This window comes from Zeugodacus cucurbitae, chromosome 4 (genome assembly GCF_028554725.1).
Source record: "Zeugodacus cucurbitae isolate PBARC_wt_2022May chromosome 4, idZeuCucr1.2, whole genome shotgun sequence".
NCBI lineage: Eukaryota > Metazoa > Arthropoda > Insecta > Diptera > Tephritidae > Zeugodacus > Zeugodacus cucurbitae.
Genome location: NC_071669.1, coordinates 58,354,955 through 58,378,617, shown reverse-complemented (window position 1 = coordinate 58,378,617; position 23,663 = coordinate 58,354,955). Strand labels below are relative to the sequence as shown.

General features: G+C 36.0%; 2 protein-coding genes and 1 long non-coding RNA gene across 3 annotated transcripts in view; 1 reads left to right on the top strand and 2 right to left on the bottom strand.

The window, feature by feature from the left end:
- The window catches only part of LOC128921504 (uncharacterized), a 96,057-nt gene extending 91,804 nt beyond the window's left edge, over nucleotides 1–4,253 (bottom strand). Inside the window, exon 1 of the long non-coding RNA XR_008470938.1 lies at nucleotides 3,701–4,253. This is a non-coding gene — a long non-coding RNA (uncharacterized LOC128921504). The remainder of the gene's footprint in view (nucleotides 1–3,700) is intronic.
- A 10,057-nt stretch (nucleotides 4,254–14,310) lies between these two features.
- On the top strand, nucleotides 14,311–18,373 carry LOC105220861 (uncharacterized). Its single transcript, XM_011197394.3, has 3 exons — nucleotides 14,311–14,787; nucleotides 17,806–18,004; nucleotides 18,069–18,373. The coding sequence occupies exons 1-3, from the start codon at nucleotides 14,401–14,403 to the stop codon at nucleotides 18,371–18,373; spliced, it is 891 nt and encodes a 296-aa protein (XP_011195696.2). The 5' UTR covers nucleotides 14,311–14,400.
- Nucleotides 18,374–18,534: 161 nt separating this feature from the next.
- Nucleotides 18,535–20,712, bottom strand: LOC105220862 (dynein regulatory complex subunit 2). The gene is made up of 6 exons (XM_011197395.3): nucleotides 20,437–20,712; nucleotides 20,267–20,380; nucleotides 20,072–20,210; nucleotides 19,318–19,940; nucleotides 19,074–19,247; nucleotides 18,535–18,791 (listed from the first exon to the last, which is right to left on the bottom strand). The coding sequence occupies exons 1-6, from the start codon at nucleotides 20,623–20,625 to the stop codon at nucleotides 18,549–18,551; spliced, it is 1,482 nt and encodes a 493-aa protein (XP_011195697.2). The 5' UTR covers nucleotides 20,626–20,712; the 3' UTR covers nucleotides 18,535–18,548.
- Nucleotides 20,713–23,663: the final 2,951 nt, after the last annotated feature.

Below are 23,663 nucleotides of genomic sequence, written 5' to 3'. Positions count from 1 at the left end.
TTAAAAATGCATTTAATATTATAAAAACAGATAATTTATGTATATATTTGGAAAAGTATACCATATATATATATTACTCAAAATACCAATCGATTTACTTTTCGAGAGTATACTGTACTATAAAGATTCTTCAAAGATTCTTTACTGTACTTTTCAACAGCAAATAACGTGAATTAAATGGATAATAACAACAACGAACTCTTTGTTTTTTATGCATACATAGGAGGATGAAGTCACGTAAGTGAAGAAAATTTCTGACTGACATTGGGAGTGGCCCGTATGATTATTTTGCATATGACTCACGACTTTCGGTTTTAGACCAAGTATCCCCTGGAGAGCCAACGGATATCCGTTTGTAGTCGAGCTAAAGTGAGAACCCGCTTCTGTGGTTGCGCCTAGAGTTTGGGACCCGCCACATAAGAACGAATTACAAATGAGTGACCTAACAGCGCCACCGATGAGAACAATGTCAGTCTCGAAATCCAATGCAGAATCACTCTGCATTGATGCTGCATATGCTACCTTAGACTGAGTAGGCAATCGAAAAGTAAAGAAGAACTCTCAGCAAAGCAATCAAATCCAAAAATTTTTAAAAATTTGTATTGGGTATAGTTTCTTGACTGTTAGAGTTGCCAAAGTGGTTAGCTAAGTGGGCATACAATGTCGACCAAAGAAACAAACTTAGTCCTGAACTACCAGTCTCTAAGTTTTGGGGAGAAAACTAAAATATAATCTGTATAAAAAAATTGCCTAGTTCTAGAAGCCAAGAAAGCACACATTGATCAATAAATTCTACCCAACCTCTACTCTGAATTGATTTTAATTATCTCGGTGTTATTTAAAGATTTTGATATCTTAAAAGATATCTTAAATTGATTATTGATAATATCATAATTTTTACTTATTTCTTAATACTATTAAGAAAATTAAGTGTCAATTTTTTAATCTTACTCCATAAGCTCCGCCAAACAAATACTCATCTGTCAAAATCTATTAAATTAGTGAAAATCATTTAATGTTCGAACAAACTTCAATTTCATGCTATGATTTTCAATAACACTTGTTCATTTCATTTTATTATTTTGTGAGCTCATTGCTTTGACATTTCTCAAACCCAGTCCGTTTGTCTTCATTATTTTAAAATTTTGCTTTTATTGCCTTTAAGTATCTTCGAGTGTTTTGTTTTTTTTTTTTTTTTGTTTTGTTTCTTCCTTCGTATGACTTTTGTGTGTCTTTGTGTTAAATGTGAAATTGGTAGCGAGTCAAGTCCAGTTTGTTTTCAATGATAATTTTTCAGCTTGTTAGACTACTTTTCCTTTTATGGCAAAACTTTTTGGCGTACACATGTGATGATAAATAGATAGACGGACGAGCGGTTGCATTTTTTATTTTAATGTGAGATTTCAACTGTTTGCTTGCACTTTTCGTTAAACATAATGGGTAATATTAGAAAAATAGGAGATATGTGCAAAGTAGTATGCAATTACAACAAATATGAGTAGGTGACTTTGTTTTTCAATTTAGAATAATTTTATAAATAAAAAATCATAAAAATATTGTTCTTAAGGGTTAGGTGGGTTTCAGAATTTAAAAATTTGAAAATAAAAAAAATGTCTTATTAAATAGTGAAATATTAGGTTGTAACTGGACCGCTTGAAGCAGACGATCGACCAGAAGCGTCCACAATTGGCCAACAGAAAGGGTGTAGTGTTCCACCAGGACAACGCCAGACCACACACTTCGTTGATGACTCGCAGAAGCCACGGGAGCTCGAATGAGAGATTTTATCGCATCCACCATATAGCCCGGACATAGCGCCAAATGATTACCACCTATTAAGTCTACAACTTTGCTTCCGGTTTTTTTTTTTGTAAATTTAAGACTTTTTTTTTGTATAAAAACGGTTACAAAAATGTTATTAAAAAAATTGGCCGTCGACCATTCTTTCTGGCAGCATTCGTATTCCGTGCAAATGTCGAGAATTCGGCTCAAAAAGTGACATTTTCAGTTGAGAATAAGTTTGGGATGCAAACAGATCTCTACAAATATTTTGTTGGGTTAATGTTGAGATCGATATAAAACGATTTAATCGACCAGTGCTTGACCCAAGAGGGTAAAGTGATCCGATCACTGTAACACTTTTTATAAAGCATTGAATAAAGAGCAAAAAAGCGGAAGGGAGATATTTGACAACCTAATATGTCTAAAATATTATCCAAAAATATCACATTAATCCGAGTAATATTCTAAGAAATATACCTCTTGAAAGTTCCACCCATCAGGCCACGTACGAATGTAAAACTTTAAACACATTCATCTCAAAACTCACTTTTTCAAGCCGATGGACACGATAACTCAAATAGTTATGAAGCGAGTTTGTTTCAGTTTTACACACGTCTTTGGAATAGTATTATTTAGTTAATGAACGAAGGAATTTTTTATATTTTTGTAACTATTTTTTTCGAGCCAATATATTCTGAAAATTTGAACAAAAAAGTGAGTTTTTTGATTAAAATTCTGTCAAAAATTCAAATTTCAATATTTTCTTGTTGCCTTCGTTCATTAACTAGATTTATCCATGTACTATCGAAATATTTTTAGTTTATTGATTTTAGATGAACCAATTATGAGTTATGATGTCCACCGTAAGACGATTTTTTTTTGGACACGTTATGGGAGATGAGGTGCCAACGGCAGAGTTTTCGGAATTTTTAAATACAAATTTCACAAAATACTGTTTAAACATGTATATTTGATTCGCTGATTATATATCTTAAAAAACGTTTGAAAATAATCTTGCTTTTAGCTTCTGAAACCCACCTAACCTCTTAAAAAACTTAAAGAAGTTTTACCCAAAATATTAAGGTCAGATTTTTTCCGACCTTAGTAGTAGTAGTAGTTACTAGCTATTTAAGAAACCCGGATATATGTATATCTAAAATAATGTAGAAAATTTTAACTCAAAACTGCCATCTCAAAAATAACTCAACCACAGCGCCAGCTAGCGGATAATTTTTAGGAGATAACTTATCGAACAGCAGCTTTTCACTCTTGCCATGCAATTTTCATAATTCTTATAGATTTTTTTTTTATAATTTAATTTATTTAATATTTATAACCTCTTCTCGACTATCACTCAATAAATTTTATATATTTTGCTCCTGAGTATGATCAAATGAAAATGTGATTCCCACAGTAATGATAAAAAACCGATTTGTTGAGAATATAACAACAACAAACAGGCATGAGTGTAGATTGTTTTCATTTCCTATTTCCTGAAATTAACTTTTTATGGCATTCGGTGTGTAAGACAGCCAGCAGTTAAACTAAGCAGCTGAGTAGCGCTCTGGAAGACACTTGCGCAAAGTGGAATTAGAATCACACAAATCGAGTATATTGAATAAAAAAAAGAAGCGCATTGAAGAGACGAGAAAAGCAAAAGTGCTGAAACAGAGACACTGTTGTTGTTGGGTTTTTACCTTTTGTGAGCTCGCTTGTATTTATTGTTGTATTTACTTACTAAATTTTTTGCTTGATTATTTGCTTGCTTATTGCTGTGAAGAACACATGTGCTCAGCAGATTTTTTTTTTCATTTTATAAATATATATAATTTTCTACACATGTGCAGACACTTTGAGCCAGGCGACCCAAACTTGGTATGCCGGAAAGCGCTGGCAGCGCGAGGGGTACTTCACTCACCTTAAACTGTTGACTATCTGTCTGTCTATATGAGTGTGCTGTATAGTGAATTTCCGCCGTGTTCAAAGCCGCTTAGTGTTGCGCTTTGTTTTTGTTGTTGTTTTTTTTTTGTTTCTTTATTATCTTTTGCGTTTTGTTTTTTTTTCACCAGTATTCTGCTTTTAAATGGCGTGCTGTGCTTATTAACTTTATTTTTACGGCGTTTGCATGAGCGTCACCTCAGTGGCTTGAGGTAGGTTGCTCACACGCTTGTGTGCGATTTGAAGCACTTAATGGATTAAGTTTGCAAGAAAATGGCAAATACTGATTTTTTTGTTGTTGTTTTTTGCGATTTTTGCATTTTATGTTTTGATAATGTAAGATAAGATTTAGAATATGAGCCGTTCTCTTTATTGTTTTTAAATTTTTTATTTTTGTTGTTGTTTTTATTGTAAAAATTGATTTGCTTTAAGAATTCGAATTTATAATATTTTTAATCATATTTTCACGATTGAGAAAATTTTTGTTGTTGTTGTTTTTGTTGTAAAAAATTATTAGTTTCAGTAATTAGAATTTATAAACATCAAATTTGTAACAGTATGCATTAAAATCATATTTTCACGATTTTAAAAATTTCAGAATTTTTCACCAACACTTCGAAAAATTTATTTTTCAAAAAAATTTCGATTTCGAAAATTTTGAAAATCGTAAGTATAGTAACTAAAAATTCTTCCAATTTTAAAAATTTCAGAATTTTTCACTCAGCACTTTAAATAATTTAGTTTTCAAAAAAAAATTTCGATTTCGAAAATTTTGAAAATCGTAATAACATTTTAAAAATCACTTTAATATACCTCTAACCGTGTAAACCGCTGACCAGAACAACAGCCAGTCAGCTAAAGCTTCGTTCTGACCGGAATAACTGTGCACGACTAATTCCCGACTTCAGCCTGCAGCGGCTGGAAAAACAACACACACACGCCTCTAATCTATTTATCCTAATTTGTTACCATTCAAAAATGTTAACACAAAAGTGTAAATTTTTCCGCAAATTAAAATTACAAAAAATTCCGCACAAAATTAGCACAATAACCGTTACACATACGACCGTACGACTACACACACTCTAGCACACGCACTTGCACTCGTGTGTGTGAAAGATGCGAAAAGTGTTGCGCTTGCACATCCGATTTGAGCATCCGCAACGCAGCGACAACGAATTCCAACTGTTCAACTGTCGGCCGCGAACGCAATGACTGAGTCCACGAGTGCACAAGTGCAGTCCAATTGGACGGCATTCGCGTCTTGAGCGCTGCATTGAGTTGCCGAGTGCGGCTGTGTGTCGGCGCAATGCAACGCAGTGAGGTCGGGTGAATTGTGGATCGTGTGTGGTTGGTTGCAATTTTCTGCGGTGTTTCTTCAACAAAAGCGAAATTGTTATTGCCACCAACCAGCGGCGGCAGCAATGACAACTGGAAGGTGGGGGGAAAAACTTGTAAACAAAATTCATGCGTGTGTATGTGAATGCCTTAGAAGAGAACTTGCATTTGATGTTTTAGCAGGTAATGTTTGCTGATGCTGGTAGTGGTACAGTGGGATGAATGTGCGTAATCTTCGGAAACATTTTGTATTTCATAAAATTTAACTATTTTTGCTCTTCACATATTCGTCAGTTGTATCTTTTCCTTCACATAATCGTATATAGTTTTGCCTATATGTTTGTTCCGCCATTGATCCAATTTTAGCAAATTCCTATGAAGTCAAAGAAGTGAAGATTTTCCTATGAACTGCAATGGAAAATAGTTCTGTTTGCATCGAGTAAATGACTTGCCTATTCTATGAGGAATATTCTTATGAGAAATATGCTCAAATATTGGCAATTAAAGTACTTTCGCGGCCTCTGCTGCTTGTATAAATATACGAAACGTTTTTTTGACCCACTGAACCGAAAAAGAAAAGTGAGGATATGAGTATTTTCTCATCAAAAGTAGTTCTGCCACACTACACTCAATGCTTTCCAAGTTAGACTGATGAAACGGTTTACGAAAGGCACGCAAAGTAGTGAGAGTTCGTAACAAAACATATCAAGTCTGTTATAGCCTATTCACACAGCCAAATTAATTGATCAATTAAAATTTTGCTAAAGTTATACAAGCTATAAAATTTGGTATAAGGATCGCACTAGGAAGAAGCATATTTGGATGTTCTTTTTTTTTCTTTTTACATTTCTTTCTTTCTGCAGTCGTTTCCCGTTCCATTCCATTAAACTCTATTAAAATTCATATAATCGGATATTAACCACGCCCACCTTCTATACTTACTAACGGAAAACGATATCTCTCAGATTTACAAATAAATGGAATCGCCCCCTTATGGTTCAAAAACCATATCTCAAAAACTACTCGACCAATTTCAATGAAACCCTGATGACACGGATGGAAAATGAGGTCACTTCATATCCGGTTACTCCATACCCGGTTCCGGTAACATTATTTCCGGTTTGGGTTGCCTCACATCCTGATCCAGTAACATCATTTCCGGTTCCCCGGCCACGTCATATCCGGTTGATCCATATCTGGTTCCGGTAAAATGTTATCCCATATCTGGTTCCGGTAACATAATTTCTGGACCTGGTAACATCGTATCAGGTTAACCCACATCCTAAAGATAATTTCCGGGACATGTAACATCATATCTGGTTCCGGCAACAGAAGACCCGGTTACCACACCCGGTTCCGGAACATCGTTTTCGGTTCTTGTATCATCAGTTCCCATATCATCATATCCAGTCACATCATATCCGGTTGTTCCCATTGCGGTTCCGTTAATATCAGATATTTTAATGTAATTCCAATGAAATTATTTTCTTCTAATAGTGTGTCTCTGTTCCAAAAATTATTAAAATCGGGTTTCATTCCGTATATATTGGTATACCTTATCAAAATTAAGCGAGCGTATAGTCTTAGATATAGTGTACTTTGGTGGTGAAAATGAGTGAAATCGGTTTAGGAATTACCTCAGGCCTCATATACTATATATGATGATTTTCGTTATTCTATTGAACGAATATATGGGTCAAATTGTGTGTTAACTTAAACTATATCAATAAATTGCGGTATAAAGGATTGGTAAATCGATCTAAATCAGTGTTTTAATCGAACGAAGGCCGGTTAATTCATCAATTAGATCCGGTGCGAAAAGCTTATTAAGCTCTTGAAACTCGAGAGATTATTGTTGAAAATCTCTAAAAGATCGGTTAAGTATTGTTTAAGAGCTCAAAATCATCTGCGAGCTCTTCCAGGTTCGGTCATAGATAACAGATTTTTAAGAAGCAATGTTGTTCTACATCTAGACAACAATCATTTAAGATCAGACCTGCATATAAAGGGCTTAAAATAGGCCTAAAAATTAAATAAATAAACTAATTAATTTGCAAATTACATAAGTCCAGCTGTTCTACGATGCAAATATTCTCCATTAATAAATCCAAAATTATACTTAGTTTTCCACTTAACTGATTGCACATATGATAATACGAGTTATATGCCACTATTGAGGTATGAACACTGGTAAATGAAAATGAATGCAAACAATGAATTTGTGGAAATTGGTAGCAATGAGGCGATGACTTTCAAGCAAACGAATGCGTCGGAAAATGAACTTTACACGCTTTCCACAAACCACGCTCTCGCGCTCTCTCGCTTACGCTCTTCTTAAGCATTGAATGCTTGGTGAGTTCGCTTTTTTCTTGTTTTTGTGCATTTCCTTTTGTTGATTGTTGTTCAGCTGTTTTTCGCAATCTCACCGCTTGCCGGCTTTTGCTTTTGTTTGCATCGGTGTTATTGTTGTTGCTTGCTGCTTACCGCTGCTCACGTGCAAGTATTCGTGTTTGTGTTTGGTTGCGTGAGCCGGTGTTTGGTCGTCGGCAGCAGCTCGTCAGCTGCTTTTATTTTGATTTTTCTTCTTTTCCATTTCCTTTTGCTTTTGTTCACCGGGCGACTGCGCTAAGTGCATTGTTGTTATTGCTATTGTTGTTGTTGTTGTTGTTCTTGTTATGGCATGGCGTTGTTTTAGGGTGGCAGCGCTGTCAGTTAGTCTGTCATCTGTACGGTCACGTCTTCGCTAGCGCCACAACGCGTTTCCGACATGAATCTTCTGTTCTTCTTCGCATGGAGGTGATGAGTGGCATTGTTGTTGTAATTTTCTATTTTTATTATTTTTGCACACTTTCAAAGGGTGGTTGGTTGGTTGGTTGGCCAGACAACTGCAGCTGTTCGGCATTGTTGTTATTATTATTGATTCTATTGTGAACGTAATTTGGACTGATGTTGCTGTTGATTGTTGCTCTTGTTGTTGTTGTTATTATTGTTGTTGATGTTGACGCTGATGGTGCGTGCGTTGTGCGTTGAGGCAGTCGTGCGACTGACGCGCTCGGCACTTAAGTGAATGGGTATGGCGAATTTTTCGGCATTTGTTAAGTGTGCGGAATTTAAAGTGGGGGAAGGCAACAACAACAACTCACATACATTTAGAGATACATAGATCTATATACATAAGGCCATATACTTTACTATCCTTACTCGCTGATAGTCCACCCTTAGTTTGTTATGGTTGTGAGTATGTAGTGTAGTGGTTTTTACTACGAAGGTTGCGAGAGTCCCAAAATGTTCAGACTCGCATTAAATTTTTCAAGGGTAATCCTACATACACATATTTTTATATAGACAAGTGTGTATGTGCTGTTATTTTTGTGAATTTAAAACGGAAGTTCGTGGATGTTTTAAGTGAGTTAACTATAAGTGTGGGTGGACATACATGCATACATATACATATGTATAAGTATATAGAAACAGCTTAAGTACTAAAATTTTGCTATTTCAAGGGCGTTCCTATGATTTATGCTGGCATTTAAAAACGTATTAAAAAGTTCCAATAAAAAAAAAAATGAAGCGGAAAATATTTTTTACGCCAATCAAATTGCTATAAACTGTCTTTAACTATTATTAATTTTGCAAAAAATCGTATAAGAACTTAAGGAGGGTGAAATATAACGAGATCAGAAATTTTTAACTTTTTGTTTTTATAAATTTTTAATTCTCAGCTGTTGAAATGTTTGTTTCTGTAGCTGAGCAGTTTGAGGACCAGACGCTTAAAAATCTCTTGCCTTTCTAGACTCGGCAAATTCCGCTCGTATGCGGACTGCGCCCCACGCGTCGGTTGGGCGGGAGGAGGGTAATCGTTTGGGTTAATAATAATGTCTGCCAATATGCTGATATATATTAAAACTATATTAAAGGGCAACTTAAAAACATTTCAACTAGTAAATACTAATGTTATCTCTTCCTTTCTGAGTCTAAACTTGATTCAAACATCAATTCTATAGACTAGATAAAAAATCATATTATTTGTTACTAATTAATTGGGGCGTGACAAATATGCCGTTCCGCCCATTTACCCATTTTGAGATTCCCAAGCAGCAGCGAACAAACAGAGGTGCGGACGGAAAGACAAATACCCGGAAATCGATTCCCCTGACATTAGTTTTGTAGTGATTTTTTCGAATTTTCTTTTACGACCAAAAAATAGATAGAGACATGAGTTTATTGTGAGGTGTGCATTCGCTCCGATAGCAGAGCGGAAATACTGTACTTCAATTCGATGACAGTACGCTTTAAGATAGTAAGGGAGTGTCTGACATCGTTATCAGTAGCTTCGAACTAATCCGACTTGTGTGGGTACCCGGCCACCGTGGATTCGCTGGAAACTGCAAAGCGGATCAGCTAGCAAGGGAGGATACCCTAGTAACATTGACGCCAGAGTGGAAACGAGTGGGTAGTCCACCTGTGCTATAGCGCTGGATTCACTGACGTCGAGCACTGGTCCTTCCAGTCGCTCAGAAAGATTAATCTCTCGGCAATCATTGGTGTGCTTTCTGGCCATTGACCAACAGGCACACACGCGGTGAGGCTTGGAATCAAGTCAGACGCTGGAGAGCAACCAGTACTTGTGCAGCAGCGAGGTCTTTCTGGCCTGCAGGGGATCACAAATGGTCCTTCCAGCTGCTGTCGCTCAGTAAGGTTCATCTCTCGGCAATCGTTGGTGTGCTTACTGGCCATTGTCCAATAGGCACACACGCGGTGAGGCTTAGAATCACGTCAGACGCTAGATGCCGAAGCTGTTTGGAGGAGGGTGAAGAGGAATCATCCAAGCACTTCCTCCTTCAATGTCCAGCATGCGCCAGACTTAGTTTAAAGCACCTAACACATCTTCGGCGAACCTAGTGAAGTGACTTGAATCGACATTAGCCGATTTAAGAACTTTATAATAGAGTCCAAGCGCTTTGTCTTACCATAAGGGTCTTAAAGATACGTCAGGGTATTCGGGTATCACAAAGGACAGTCAAATCTGTTCGAGTGAGATTCTCGACAATATAAATGTAAATTTTCAACTAAAAATATTGTTCATATGAGCTACAGCGTTCTCAACACCCTGCACTCGCACTTCCTCCACGATTCCTCCACGATAGTGCATGGAACGCACTACGATCAATCGGTGAGAATCTATTACCTTTGTATACAGTTAATAATGGTACACATAATAAACTATATGGACGTCCAAGCGTGGTCCTATATGCTAGTTATTGGGACAGAGAAATATAGAAAAAAATAACAGTTTTATAAAAGAATAATTTTTAACCTAAAAGAATATTCTAATAAAATTCCGTCAGACAAGGCTAAGAAGTATAAGCAACAACAACTTTCGATGGATTATCGGATTATCATATACATATAAGTATACTATGTATGTATATAGTAAACATACCTAAAACCGAAATCTTTCTCCTATATGCTCTATTCCATCACTCCTTCACCACATAAAATTGTCTTTTTGTTTGATTTTATATTTCCTTTCTTGTTTTGCACTTTATTTGCACGTTCCCTCAAGCTGCCGAAAGACATAAATTATTCGGTTAGCATTTATTGATCAATGTTTGTTGGCCAATTGAAAACGAGTTTCGAAACAAGTTTCGATTTTGTTTAATAACTGGTTTCATTAAAAGGTTCTTCCCTTCAGGCAATGGCCAAAGCGCTAAATTAAAAGGTATAAGCAAATAATGCTAAAAATAAAGCCAATTGGACAAGCCTGAGAATTTGTGGAGATTGGTGGCGAAAGAAATGTGAAGGCAAAAGAAATGCGAAGGCGAAGGAGTGTTGGTGAAAAGAAACAGCGGAAGAAGATTGAGAAGAAGCGGAAAGCTACGCTTTTGTTTTCAAAAAGAGAATGAATCTGTGAGTGATTGAGACTAATTTTGATTTAACAAATGCGCAATAAAATTTAATTTCTATGGAAGTTTGGATGGGAACCTTAGAAAATTAATTTTGATTATAAAAAAAGGGTTGTAGTCAGACCCATAAGGGACTGGAGACAATAATAAAATGTCCTGGAAGGGATGTTTGGTAATATCAGATCTCATTTGGCAATAATCTTGAGGTAAATAAATTGGAAGACCCACAAACGTCCATTACACGTACTCTGAGAGATTGATACTTTACATCTGAGAGAAACATATTTATTATAATTTTGAAAATAACTCTGAATTCCGTTCGAGAAAAAGTAAAAAAAAAATGCAATAAATTAGTATATTCTCTATATAATCGGCTGATGATACCTACACTATTTTTTTTAATGCAATACGATCTGACCAATCTATTAATACACCCTTGACTTTTTGCATTATTTGCGTACCTCATGTGGACGGCGCGAGCTATCGCAAAAGCGCGTAGCCAAACATAACGCCCATTATATCGAAGCGCTAGAGGCTAGAACCTCCTTCGCTTACACAAGGAGAGCTTGCGGACACCCAAACATGTGTGAGTTGAAACAAAACGCCTGCAATTGCGGCACTTGTAAATGCGTTGAACAACATATTGCATGCAATAAAATGCGCCTGCCGAATCGAATCATCGATACTTGGCTGACTGACTCCATTGACGGCGGTGCATCGCTGTAGGTGGATTTGTATTGTAATGCTTTATGCTGTACTTTATTGCGGCGCTCAAGTTCAAATGCGTTGCACGTTGTGCATAAAATGCACCGATTCGACGGCTCCGAGGCATGATACGACTATTAATTTGTGGAGTATTTGTAAATATTTGCATGCAATTCATGGCCGCAAGGTTGTTAAATGTAGAGAATAAAATAAAAAAAAAATAAAATTAAAGTGGAACTAAAACTTGCTGTAGAAGAGCATAATTAACTTGCTCGCGACAAGAAACTCGTTGGGAGGTTTAAAAATGGTTAAAGTTGTGGTAGGTTTTTGGTTTTTTTTTTGTAACTGGGAGATCCAAATTTTTGTAGGTATTGCCTTCATAATGAATATGGCTATTTGGAGATTTTTTATGTGAAATATTGTAGTTTGTTTTAAAATGTTCAAGTTATATTGCATTCCACATGAAATCCACATGCATTCCACATATGTTCTACATACAATCCACATTATTTTTTACATCAACCCCCATTCCGCATCAAAATCTTCGAGTCGGACTGCATTCCACTTATAATCCACATACAATCCACATCAGTTTTCACATAAACGATCATTCCGCATCGACTAAGTACTGCTGGAATCAGTATAAACTCGAAATTATGTAAGAATAAACATTCACCAAACAAGCTTAAAAGGGAGCAAAGAATATATGTGATTTTTTAAGGCTTACTTTATCTATGCTTATTAATTTTAAAACGGATTCAACTCTAGGTAGAAAAAATCATTAATTTTAAACATATAGTCTAAAATCCAAAGTCTGTCCTAACTCTTCTTCAGCAGTTATAACTTTCTGTATTTGCCTTTTTTGTATCAATGTACTATGTTGTCTTATAATTGATTCACCTTTCCCTTGCCCTTTAAAGAATATTAAATATCTCGGATTACCAATACCCAAATCAATAAAAACCGTTGAAAAAAAACAGTCAAAACTAAATGCTAGACAGCTAAAATTACCTTTGCCATAGAGTCACAAAGGTATAATACAAAAATAGCAACAAAGTAAAATGCCGACTTAAATAATGGCGTACAGTGTTTTGGTTGCGAAAATGCAAAGAATCCAAAATAAGTATTTAGTAGTAATTCTGCAGTGAATGATCGTTTGGTGTGCGAGACAAATCAAACCCAGTGGGTAAACTGAAAAATTAACCAAAAAAACTAACTGGAAATGTTTAAAATATATAAAAATTCCATATTTATATTTTCTTTTGAAAATCGTTGAATAATATATTAAAAAAAAATTGAAACACGGACTGTTATTGGTCCAAAAAGTACTATTATAGGACCAGTCCGTAAAAAGTGTATTAAAATTTTTGACTGAAAAAAAATTTTTTTTATTTTAAACAGCTCAAAATAATCCAAAAAAATCCATAAAAAAATTATAAAAATATTTTTTTTTCAAAAACTATAATTTTTTTTAGCTCAAAAAAATATATTTGTTTTTAAATAATTGAATCCAATTTAAATTTAAAGTCAACAAACAGCTTTCCATCAGTGATTTACTAATAACCACATTTCACTACTACTGGGCTACTCCAACATACACAAAAAAACGCATATAGCCACCAGATCTGACCACCGTCACGACTGTGCGCTGCCACAAAACTGCTAATGTGCAAAGGAGGAGGATGATGCTACCATGCCCGCCAGCACAAGCAAGCAGTTGATGCAAGCGCGCACAAGACTTAAGCTCACCGAAAAGCGTCTTCTAAAACCAATACAACAATAACAACACCAACGATAACAAATCATAAAAATTAAAAATGAAGAGTTAAAAGGACGCGCGCAAAATCTGCAGACGATGATCGCAACGCCGTGCTGGATTGGCAATTTGAACGCTTTTGTCTGGCCCAGACGGACAGCAGGAACCCTTTGCAAACACACACACACACAGAGTTACAAAGTTTTCGACTTTTCGTTTTGATTACGGTGATAAAGTGGCAACAAAGCAGGCAAGAACAGAAGATAGAGGTGCACACCAAACCGAATAAAATGAGTGAAAATAAATGTGGCAAAAAAATGAAAAAGAAAAAAGAATCCCTTTATGTCGGTGCTTGCAGAAAACTGGTTGGCGCAGATTTACACCACTGAGTGTCTCTGGCTATGTGTGTGTCCAGCACTTTTACTTGCTGAAGCGCTTGGTTCGTAGCTGATTCTTTGCGAGGCATAATTATATTTTTTGTTGTTGTTGTAAATTTTTATTGTTGTTGTTGTTGTAATTTTTTTTTTAATTTTTATTGATATTGTTGTTTTTTGAGTCCTTGTTGTTATTGTATTTTTCATTATTGTTGTTTTTGTTGTTGTAATTTTTACTGTTGTTGTTCTTGCATTCAGTTCTCACGTTGTGTCGCGCCGAAATTAATGTAGCCACTTTGGCTAACTTATCGACTGGCAGCGTTTAACAAGCCCCAACACAAGCGGCAGACACTTCTCAAGAGTTTGTGCCTTAAGTCTTCTGTTGTGCTTGTAAGCATGTAAATTGCTTGGCATTTTTACACAGAATCGCTCGCAATTGCTAAATTAATCGCGCTGAAACCCTATAGCTGCTGCTCAATCAAACAATGTGAGACAAATAAAAATGTGAAAAGTAAAAAAGAAAAAAAACTCCAAAAACAAAAACATTCCATTTCACTTCAAATAAAAGTGAAATATAAAATAAAAAATAATTCGAAAAAAAATGTTAACAAAATTATTAGTGAATTTTGATTGTAATTTTTTGGCAAAACGCGTTGCAGCAAATTTGAATAGCTTCCCCTCGAATTGCGCCGTTTGGCAACGGCCCGCGCATCGCGCTTTTCACGCTTGCCTATGCTCGCCTCAGAAACCAGTCGGTAGTGCCTCGGCTCTCGTTAGAACGCCGAGTTTTCGCACGTGCACCCGTGCGTACGCGAATGATTGGCAGAAGAATTTCGATCGCAAAAATGAGCAGCGCAAGACCATACCAAAATTGGTTTACTTGCATAATCCCTGGAAATATTTTGTGACGAAATGTAATTTGTGGCGAGTGCGTTTGATATGGGATCGGAGTTTTAACGAGAAGGACTTCATACGCGGATCGAAGCAGGTAAACGGATGAAATAGTATAACACAGAAGTTGTTGTTGTTTGATACTTTATAGTTTGCACTTTGTGCAGCACTAAGTTGTAGGAGACCGAATATATAGTTTTCATCTAACAAGTGTCTTCTATATACATATGTATATTAGGAAGCCAAATATCTCCCTTCCGCCATTTTTCTTTTGAATTTCGCGGCTATGTATAAAGCGCTAGAGAGCTCGTATCTGGCAATACTATACATCTTTGAAAGGTCTTGACATAACCTACAACATGACGCTATACATGATTACTTTGGATATTGCGTTCAACAGTTATAGGCGTGTAAACATGGAGATCATTAACGCCGAAATTTGCGCTATTTTAAAGTTATCCTTCGTTAAAGGCAGATCCCCTAAAGAAACGTTCCGTGAGATTAATGGTGTTTTGCGGGATGGCACTATTTCACTTCGTTGGAATGGTTTCGACGATTCAAAGCGGGTGAAAACGACACCATGGATAAGTCAGCCGGCGAAAGACCCGTGACCTTGCTTGGGTGCCGCATGATTTGACGCAAAAAAACCTTCTGGACCGAATCAACGCCTGCGATATGCTGCTGAAACGGAACGAACTCGACCCATTTTTGAAGCGGATTGTGACTGATGACAAAAAATGGATCACATCCGACAATATCAACCGAAAACGGTCGTTGTCGAAGGCCGGTGAATCGTCCCAAACAGTGGCCAAGCCGGGATTGACAGCCAGGAAGGTTTTGCTGTGTGTTTGGAGAGATTTGGAAGGGAATCATCCACTATGAGCTGCTTCCATATGGCCAGACGCTTAATTCTGCCATCTACTGTCAACAACTGGACCGCTTGAAGCAGACTATCGACCAGAAGCGTCCAGAATTGGCCAATAGGAAGGGGGTAGGGCAGACTTCGTTGATGACTCGTCAGAATCTCGGATGGGAGCTTTTATCGTATCCACCATATAGCCCGGACATAGCGTCAAGTGATTCCATTTCCTGTCCATGGCGAACGTCCTTGGTGGTGTAAAGTGTAACTCAAAAGAGGCTTGTGAAAAGTTGCTGTCCGAGTTCTTCGCAAATAAGGAGGGGGCTTTCTACTAGGGGGCATTATGAGGTTGCTGTCTAGATGGAAACAGATTATCGAACGAAACGTCGCATATTTGAACTAAATCCGATCACTGTAACATTTTTTATAAAGCATTGAAAAAAGAGCAAAAAAGCCGAAGGGAGACATTTGCCAAACTAATTTATAACCTATTGTTCCATAGATCGATGTACGATGTCAGAACTTCTGACAATTTTTTCTCATTAGTGTATCAGTTCGTAGTGGCTTTCTATAAGTTTTTTTTTTTGATTTTACTCTACAGCTTATCATGAGTCGATGGGTGGTCTTTTTTAATTCATATTTGGTCTGACTCAGGACCGGAAATCGCTTTGGTATCAGTGTCCCAGTTTCTCGATAACACTATACGGCAAAACCGATTTTTTTTCTGGGTAGTGGACTAATCTAATTTTTTTCCAGAAGATTTCGAAGTACCAAAAATTGGTCTTAAAAAACATTATTAATTACAGGGTATGGATTCTAAAAAATTCAAAATATAGATATGTATATGTAATCTAAAATTTCTTCTTTATTCAGTGGTATATAAAACTTAGAGGTCTAGAGTTTTTCGATATACTATTTTTTGAAGTTCAAACTTTGACCTTTCATAGCAACTGTCATATAAGTTTGGCCGAAAAGGAAATTTTAGATTACATCCATATTTTATATTTTTTAGTAGCTACATATATCCTCTAATTAATAATATATTTTTTTTTCAATTCCTTTTTTCGAGTTTTGAATCCAAATATTTCGATTTTGGAGGCTAACTTCGAAAATGGAAGAACACAATTTTTTTACTTATGACTCAATCGCCGGAAAAAATAAGTTTGTTCCAATGCCCAGTCGAGTGTTGTACAGTGTAATGCAACCGTATTATTCTAGACCCTTAATAGGACGATATCGGCACTTCTCGATTATTGGTTAAATATATACCAAATATGAGGAAGTTGATTTTATATATAATAACAAGTATTATAAAGAATTAAGTGAACATGTTGTCTTCATAAAATGGTATTAAAATGGATAAAATAGGTATCGACCTCATGCTAACCCCTTATACTGGGTATCCCAATATTTAAAGTTCCCACAATAGATTCTACTTAACCGCAATGGACGCCAAAATTCTTCAAAATCACATAAAGAATAGTTTATTATCATACAACAATAACAATAAAATTCCGTCTTTTAAGCAGACTTTAAGGAAGCTACATATATCCATCAATATGGGAGATATCTGACTGGCTGTGTTCCCATTTAGCCCTCTTTACTTCCTTTTTATTAATTTTTAACATTTGTTAAATTTAATAATATTTCGAGAACAAATCAGAATTGTACTCAAAGCAAAATAATATATTTAACAGTTTGACTACCACTGTAATAATCTACATATGTCTCCAAAACGCTTATTCCTACGGTTCAGAGCTGTACTCGCAACCCACATGTCTCCAATTAATAAAAATCAAATTTAGTCTAGACACAAACCTTTTACAGTGTGGTAGATACCTAAAACCACCACGATTAAATATATATATGAAGAATTTGAATATGAGAAAGTCACCTATAAACTACTCTATGCCAATTTCTGAGAACTACCTGATACATTGATAATTCCTAAATATTTAAACACCTTTCAGAATTCTAATAGATTTTAATATGGATTTTTAATATGAAAAGAGTGAGGTTAGGCGGGAGTGATGCATCTAGCGTGATTAGGCTTAACTTCATCGAATCTATAGGTACTCAACAAAAAAGTGGAGAGAAAGTTAAAAAGGTGGTATTTACATCCATCCATATAATCCTATGAACACATTGAGAACTCCCACGAATCTATAGTATACTTCAATCTCAACGAAAATCCACTATTGGTCTATGAACTATTACCAAACCTTGTAAATAATTAAATCTGATTTATCTCTACAGGCCGCCATTGTGATCACCGACATAATACGCACACAGAATACCGGTAAAATTAGTCAATTCACCACACCAGTGGGGTTTCAACAAATCACGCGTGATATGTTGCTGTCACGCAACGACTCACGACTCAAATTAGTGAAATTCGGTACGGAGCACATACGCAAAGCGATACCCATGAAAGTGGCGACACGCAAGAATTTCGGTAAGCGGTTGAAATTTTAATCAACTTTAAATGAAATCCACCACTAATCCAATTAATATTTTAGGCCGCCGTTACTGCTTCATTGACATGCTATTTGTGGGCATGCGCAATACGAAGGATTTTGATTCGCCCGAAGAGTTGGTCGAAATTAACGATGTGCTGCGCAAGTTGGATCAGGATCTGCGCACACCCATTGAGGTTACATCGGTGCCACATCGCATTGTCTTCGCTGAGATTTTCATGCGTTTCCGACGCGATTACACGCGTCAGACGGACAATGAATCGAATAATGTGCGCGATCGCGATTGGTCGGTGTCGTTTTACAAAATACTCACATTCGATGTGCTCAACTATGATCCGAGACCATGAAGTCAGCAGAGTGGAGTTCGTCAATGAGAGAGAATTTAAACCTCATCGAAATATATATATTTTTATGATTTTTTTCACAAAAAATTATATCCAAAGCAATGCCAAAATTACAATTAAAGTACAAATGTAGATAAGAAAGCTTAATTGTTGTTGTTGTATTATAATTTCTGTTGCATCATTTCATATGGTATTTATTCTCACATTGTAGCTCCTTCGGTAGCAATATCGACGTCACTGTGAAAGTTTTCAACATATCATCGATATTCTCGCGTTTGCTCATGAGCTTTATGAAATCCTTATATTTTTGATTCTCTTCAATTAGTTCACGTTTTTCTTTGGCTAAGAGCAGATTTTGTGTGGAAGCGAGTGCTTGACGGTGCCAAAAGTTTTTCATTAGATACATGTGCTTTGAAAGCTCCTGTGATATGATGCATAAGAATAGTGAAAGCTTGCATTGTTAAGATTTTAAAAAACTGCGTAAAAGCTTTGAACTTTTTGGAAGCTTTTAAAGCTCAAAGCTACTTGTAAAGTACCAAAAGTTTTCGATAAAAGTACATATCCAAAAATAATATGGCGTAGCCAAATTAACAAGCAATTAGCTCAATATTGAATGTAGAAATTTAAAAGCTTTTAAGCTCACAAATCTATATCTCTATCTATAGTTCTTACATTTACAGAAAAAAAGTATATTTTGACTTACCGCCTCGGATATATCAATATGAGCTTTCAAGTTTAAAGCCTCTAGTTCAAAAGCCGATTCATCGAGCTCTTCATACTTCGGAACGACAACCTTCTCTGATTCCGTTTGTAATTTTCGACAATTGGCTGCATGTGAGAGCAGCAGTTCGCCGTATTTAAGCAGTTTTTGGTAGTCCTGCATCATACACCAAAAAAAAAGGAACCTCAAGCAAATATCATAAACTGCTTTTATGCCAGACACCAACCTTCAACATGCCATAGCATTCACCGGAGAGTGTTTGTAGCTTCGCAAATGTGACACTCCGATCATTATTGATATTTCGTTCGATACCCTTGCGCACCTGCAGGAAATACTCCTGCTCTAGACGCAAATCCGAGAGCTTACGTTGCGCCTCCACTTCGCTATGCACCAAATCACGTTGCAATTCGCCGGCGCTGCGCGTCAGTCGAAATTCGATATCATTCAGACGTCCCGATTCGCTGACAAAATTACGCTGACGATCCATCAGCATGTGTATGTGTTCGTATTTCTTCGTATCCAACGTGGTATTCACCAATGAGTTGATAAAGTCGATGAGTTGTTTGTGTAGTGCTTTCATTTTGGCAATTATCGCGTCGCGCAAACAAAACCGTTTCTCAATCTCTGTATTCACTACGTTATCCTGCTTCTCGACGTAAATGTCGAAGTCGGTAAGCATTTGATTCTCCGCTACCAAATTCGTGCAATGCATGATGTTTTCACAATTCAAACGGAAGCCATCTTGTATCTTCTGATGTGCGTTCAGTTCGTCTTTGAACTCTTCGATACGTTGCTGAGCCTCGCTTTCGTAAAGTTGTTTGGAAACCTCAATCAAAGTGTTGTAGCAACCTGGTTTTAGTTGAGGAAATTTGCAATAAATTTAAGCAATTTTAATAAAACGTTGCCTACATTTAGGATTATCTCTCATTTTATCGAAGTTTGGTCACAACCTCTAATAATAATAAAATTTTTTAACTTACTGATGGCGAAATCCAACACCTGCAAATGCCGCTCAAAATTCCTTTTGTGCATCTCCTGTGTGGACTCGATATCTGCGAGTAGGCTATGCACTTTCTCATCTTTTTGTTGCATCACACGATGGGTCTTCTTCGACCACTCCTGCGTAGAGCCGAGATAAAATAAAGTCACAACAATGAAATGCTTGCTATACATACCAAAACTTCTGTTTTCAATTCTTCTATTTTGATCTCACGACATATTTCCTCCCAGTCCTCTTTGCCACGTAACGCCGAACGCTTAGATAATTCGAGCTCACGTTTGAGATGTTCCTAAGTTTGAAAGCTTATGAAAACGACTACACCCGCGAGATTACATTTCAACATACCGTTATCTCCAATTTCTTAAACTCCAGCTCCTTTTGTAGTCGCAATTCTCGTTTTTGTGCTTTGGTCAATTTCTTTTTCTTCTTTTTGCCCGTCGCCTCTTCTGGTGGTGGTTCTTCGGCGTTTATATAAGATGCGGCTTTCGCTTCGGTGGCTCGTTTTGCCATTTCAATAAAATCAGCTGCGTCCATTTTTTGTTATTTTCTCGATTATAATTTGTATCTAAAATGATAATTTTCAAAAAATATATTTTTCTATTAGGCTCTTTGTGTGAAAATCAATGCAAGAATAATTATTATATCTGAGCTTTTTGAAGTATTTCACATATTGAAATGGTTTGTAGAAGAAAAGTATAGAAAACCTACGAGTTCTTCAAATTAATTTGGTATTTAGGGGGGTTCTACTGTTCCCCGAGTAAAGTTTTTAAAGATTAATCCCCAAGAAGTCAGTCGGGAGACATGGTACAAGTATTTATAGCTTATAGCTTCCTATAAAGACCATAACTTTCCAAAGCCCTCGATACTGAATATGAGGAGCTTAGTAACTATGACTAACCTTTTAATAAAACTTATAATTTTTTTTTTAATTTTAAAATCTGGAAATATCTCTCAAATAATGTATGGAAAATCAGTATAAAATTTTTTCTTTTAATAATATGCCTCTGTACTAAACATGGGTAAAATCGGGTATTATTTCATCTAGCTCTCATCAACCTTATAACGGATGTTTTTGTTTAGTAGTGTAGTTTTCAATGAGGAAATACTTTTTTCGGAGTTGATCTTTTTCACAGATTTTACTTGATTTATACTCAGTTTGGTTTGCTAATTCATAATGAATAGGCTTATGCCGGAAAACGTTGACATATGGCTCCAATTGCTGCAAAAAGTGGTAACAAATTGGGCTTCTTAGCTTCAAATGTTTTCTTCTTTCTTTTTAAGTGGGTAAATTAGAAGATTTCAAATTTAGAGAAAAAAATGCTGTCTTATTAAATAATAATAGTAATGGTTTCAAAACGATTCGAGTATAATTTTAAGAGATAGATCACTTGGAAGCACCGCCCATCAGGCCACATCAGTTTCAATTTCAAACCTTATAGCCTTTTCATACAGCTAAATTAATTGATCAATTAAAATTTTGATTGAGAAACCAGTTGTCCTTCACACTGTCGGCTACTCGATAATCGATCAGCTGTTAAATATTTTTGTTTTTGGTTTTCTTAAGAAGTTGTTAAGTTTCATCAGCTGATTGTTGTTTTTAGCAGCGACATCTACCGTCATGTAGCGTGAACAAAAACTCGCACACAAAGAACATATATGTATTTACAAATACGGTCTTTGTCGCAGAGTTGCATTTCATTTTCAAGTCAATTAAAAATTAATGTAGATTTTTATTTTGTATGGTAAATCGATCTAAATCAGCGTTTTAATCGAGCAGAGGACGGTTAATTATCAATTAGCTCCTGTGTGAAAAGGCGCCTTTATCTCAAAACTCAATTTTTTAAGTCTGTGGTCACGAATTCTCGTTTTGAAGCATTTTTTTTTTAATTTTGGAGTCACTTCCTTTAGCCACTGCCTTATATACCCTAAAAACGGCGAAATTGGATTATAACCACTACCATCTCCCATACAAAGGTTATGTTGAAAATAACACCAGAAAACACCAGAAAACTTAAATTTCATTATAAAGATGGTACAGAAGAGCTGCACTCAAAATGATATACCAAATTTTAAATGGGCGTGGTTCCCACACTTATGGGTCAAACACCATATCTCAGAACGTTTTGTCATTTCATCGTGAATTGTTTTATTTACAGGGAATTAAAAAATTCATCTCGGCCAAAAAATGGAATTAACTCGTGAACATTTTCGTGCGATAATTTTTCACAACTTTCGACGTGGATTATCGCGACAAGAGTGCATCGATGAACTAAAATCTTTGTATGGCTATGAAGCACCATCCTATAGCACTGTGAAAAACTGGTACAACGAATTTAATCGTGGCCGACGCTCGCTCAATGACGAATTCCGCCAAGGTCGTCCAAAAACAGCCGTTGTGCCAGAAAACATCGATGCCGTACGTGAACTGATAATGCAAGACCGTCATGAAACATACCTTCAGATAGAGGCATTCCTATGCATTTCTCCCACCAGCATACATTCGATATTGCATGAACACCTGGCCGTAAAAAAAGGTTTGTTCTCGTTGGATCCCGTACAATTTGACAATCGCTCAAAAAAAGTGCTTCGAAAATTGGTTTGAGCGCATGCAAAAGTGTATAAATCTTGATGGAGAACATTTTGAAAAACAATAAAACCATTTTCGTTGATAAATATTCCTATTTTCATTATTAGGCCAGAAATATATATAGGAGCCCTCGTATTAGATTTCAACATTTCAATGAGCGTTGGTCAATGGTGTGTTATATTAATAAAATTAAATAAATAAATTGCGAGAGTATAAAATGTTCGGTGACACCCGAACTTAGCGCTTCCTTACTTGTTTTTAGATACAATTTAATTTGTTACCGAATATAGAAGAAACGAATACCGATTATACCGTTAACCTAAATATACTTTACCCCCTCTAGTTAATCTAGACGATAATGATGAGAGATTAGATTATTAATTAACATTGAAATTAAGGGAACATGTAATGCTAGACGAAATGTGGTTTGTTATGGATGTATGAGGAGCTCGGTACATACGTTCCATTAATCTTTATTTACTCGCTATAATTATTTTTGTCTATGTGGTTGATCCTTTAATAATGTGTATGGGTATTTTGTTTCATTATAAATTTCATTTCGTAGACACTCAGAAATATTTCCACGTCTATTTCTATTCCATTCTTAGAAATTACGCGTATAAAAAATGGTTTAAACCGAACTTAGTAGCACCTTACATGTTTAATTGCACAATAGTATATGTGCGGCTATGTTTTGATTGTAATAAACTCCATAAAAATACTGATTACCAGATTCGCTCACTGATTGATAACAGATTGATTAAACTAACACAAGGTCCCATTGTGCGTACAACCATTCATCCATCGTTCCTACTACAATTGTGGCAAACACAACATATCCACTTAACGGCTATCACTCCCACAGAGACATGTGAGTTCTATAAAGTAATAAACATTTTTTATCGCGACCACACGCTTGCTTATTTTCAACTATTACACCATAAAAATATCTTTTAATAGTAAAAACAGCAGGGGGTAAATATTT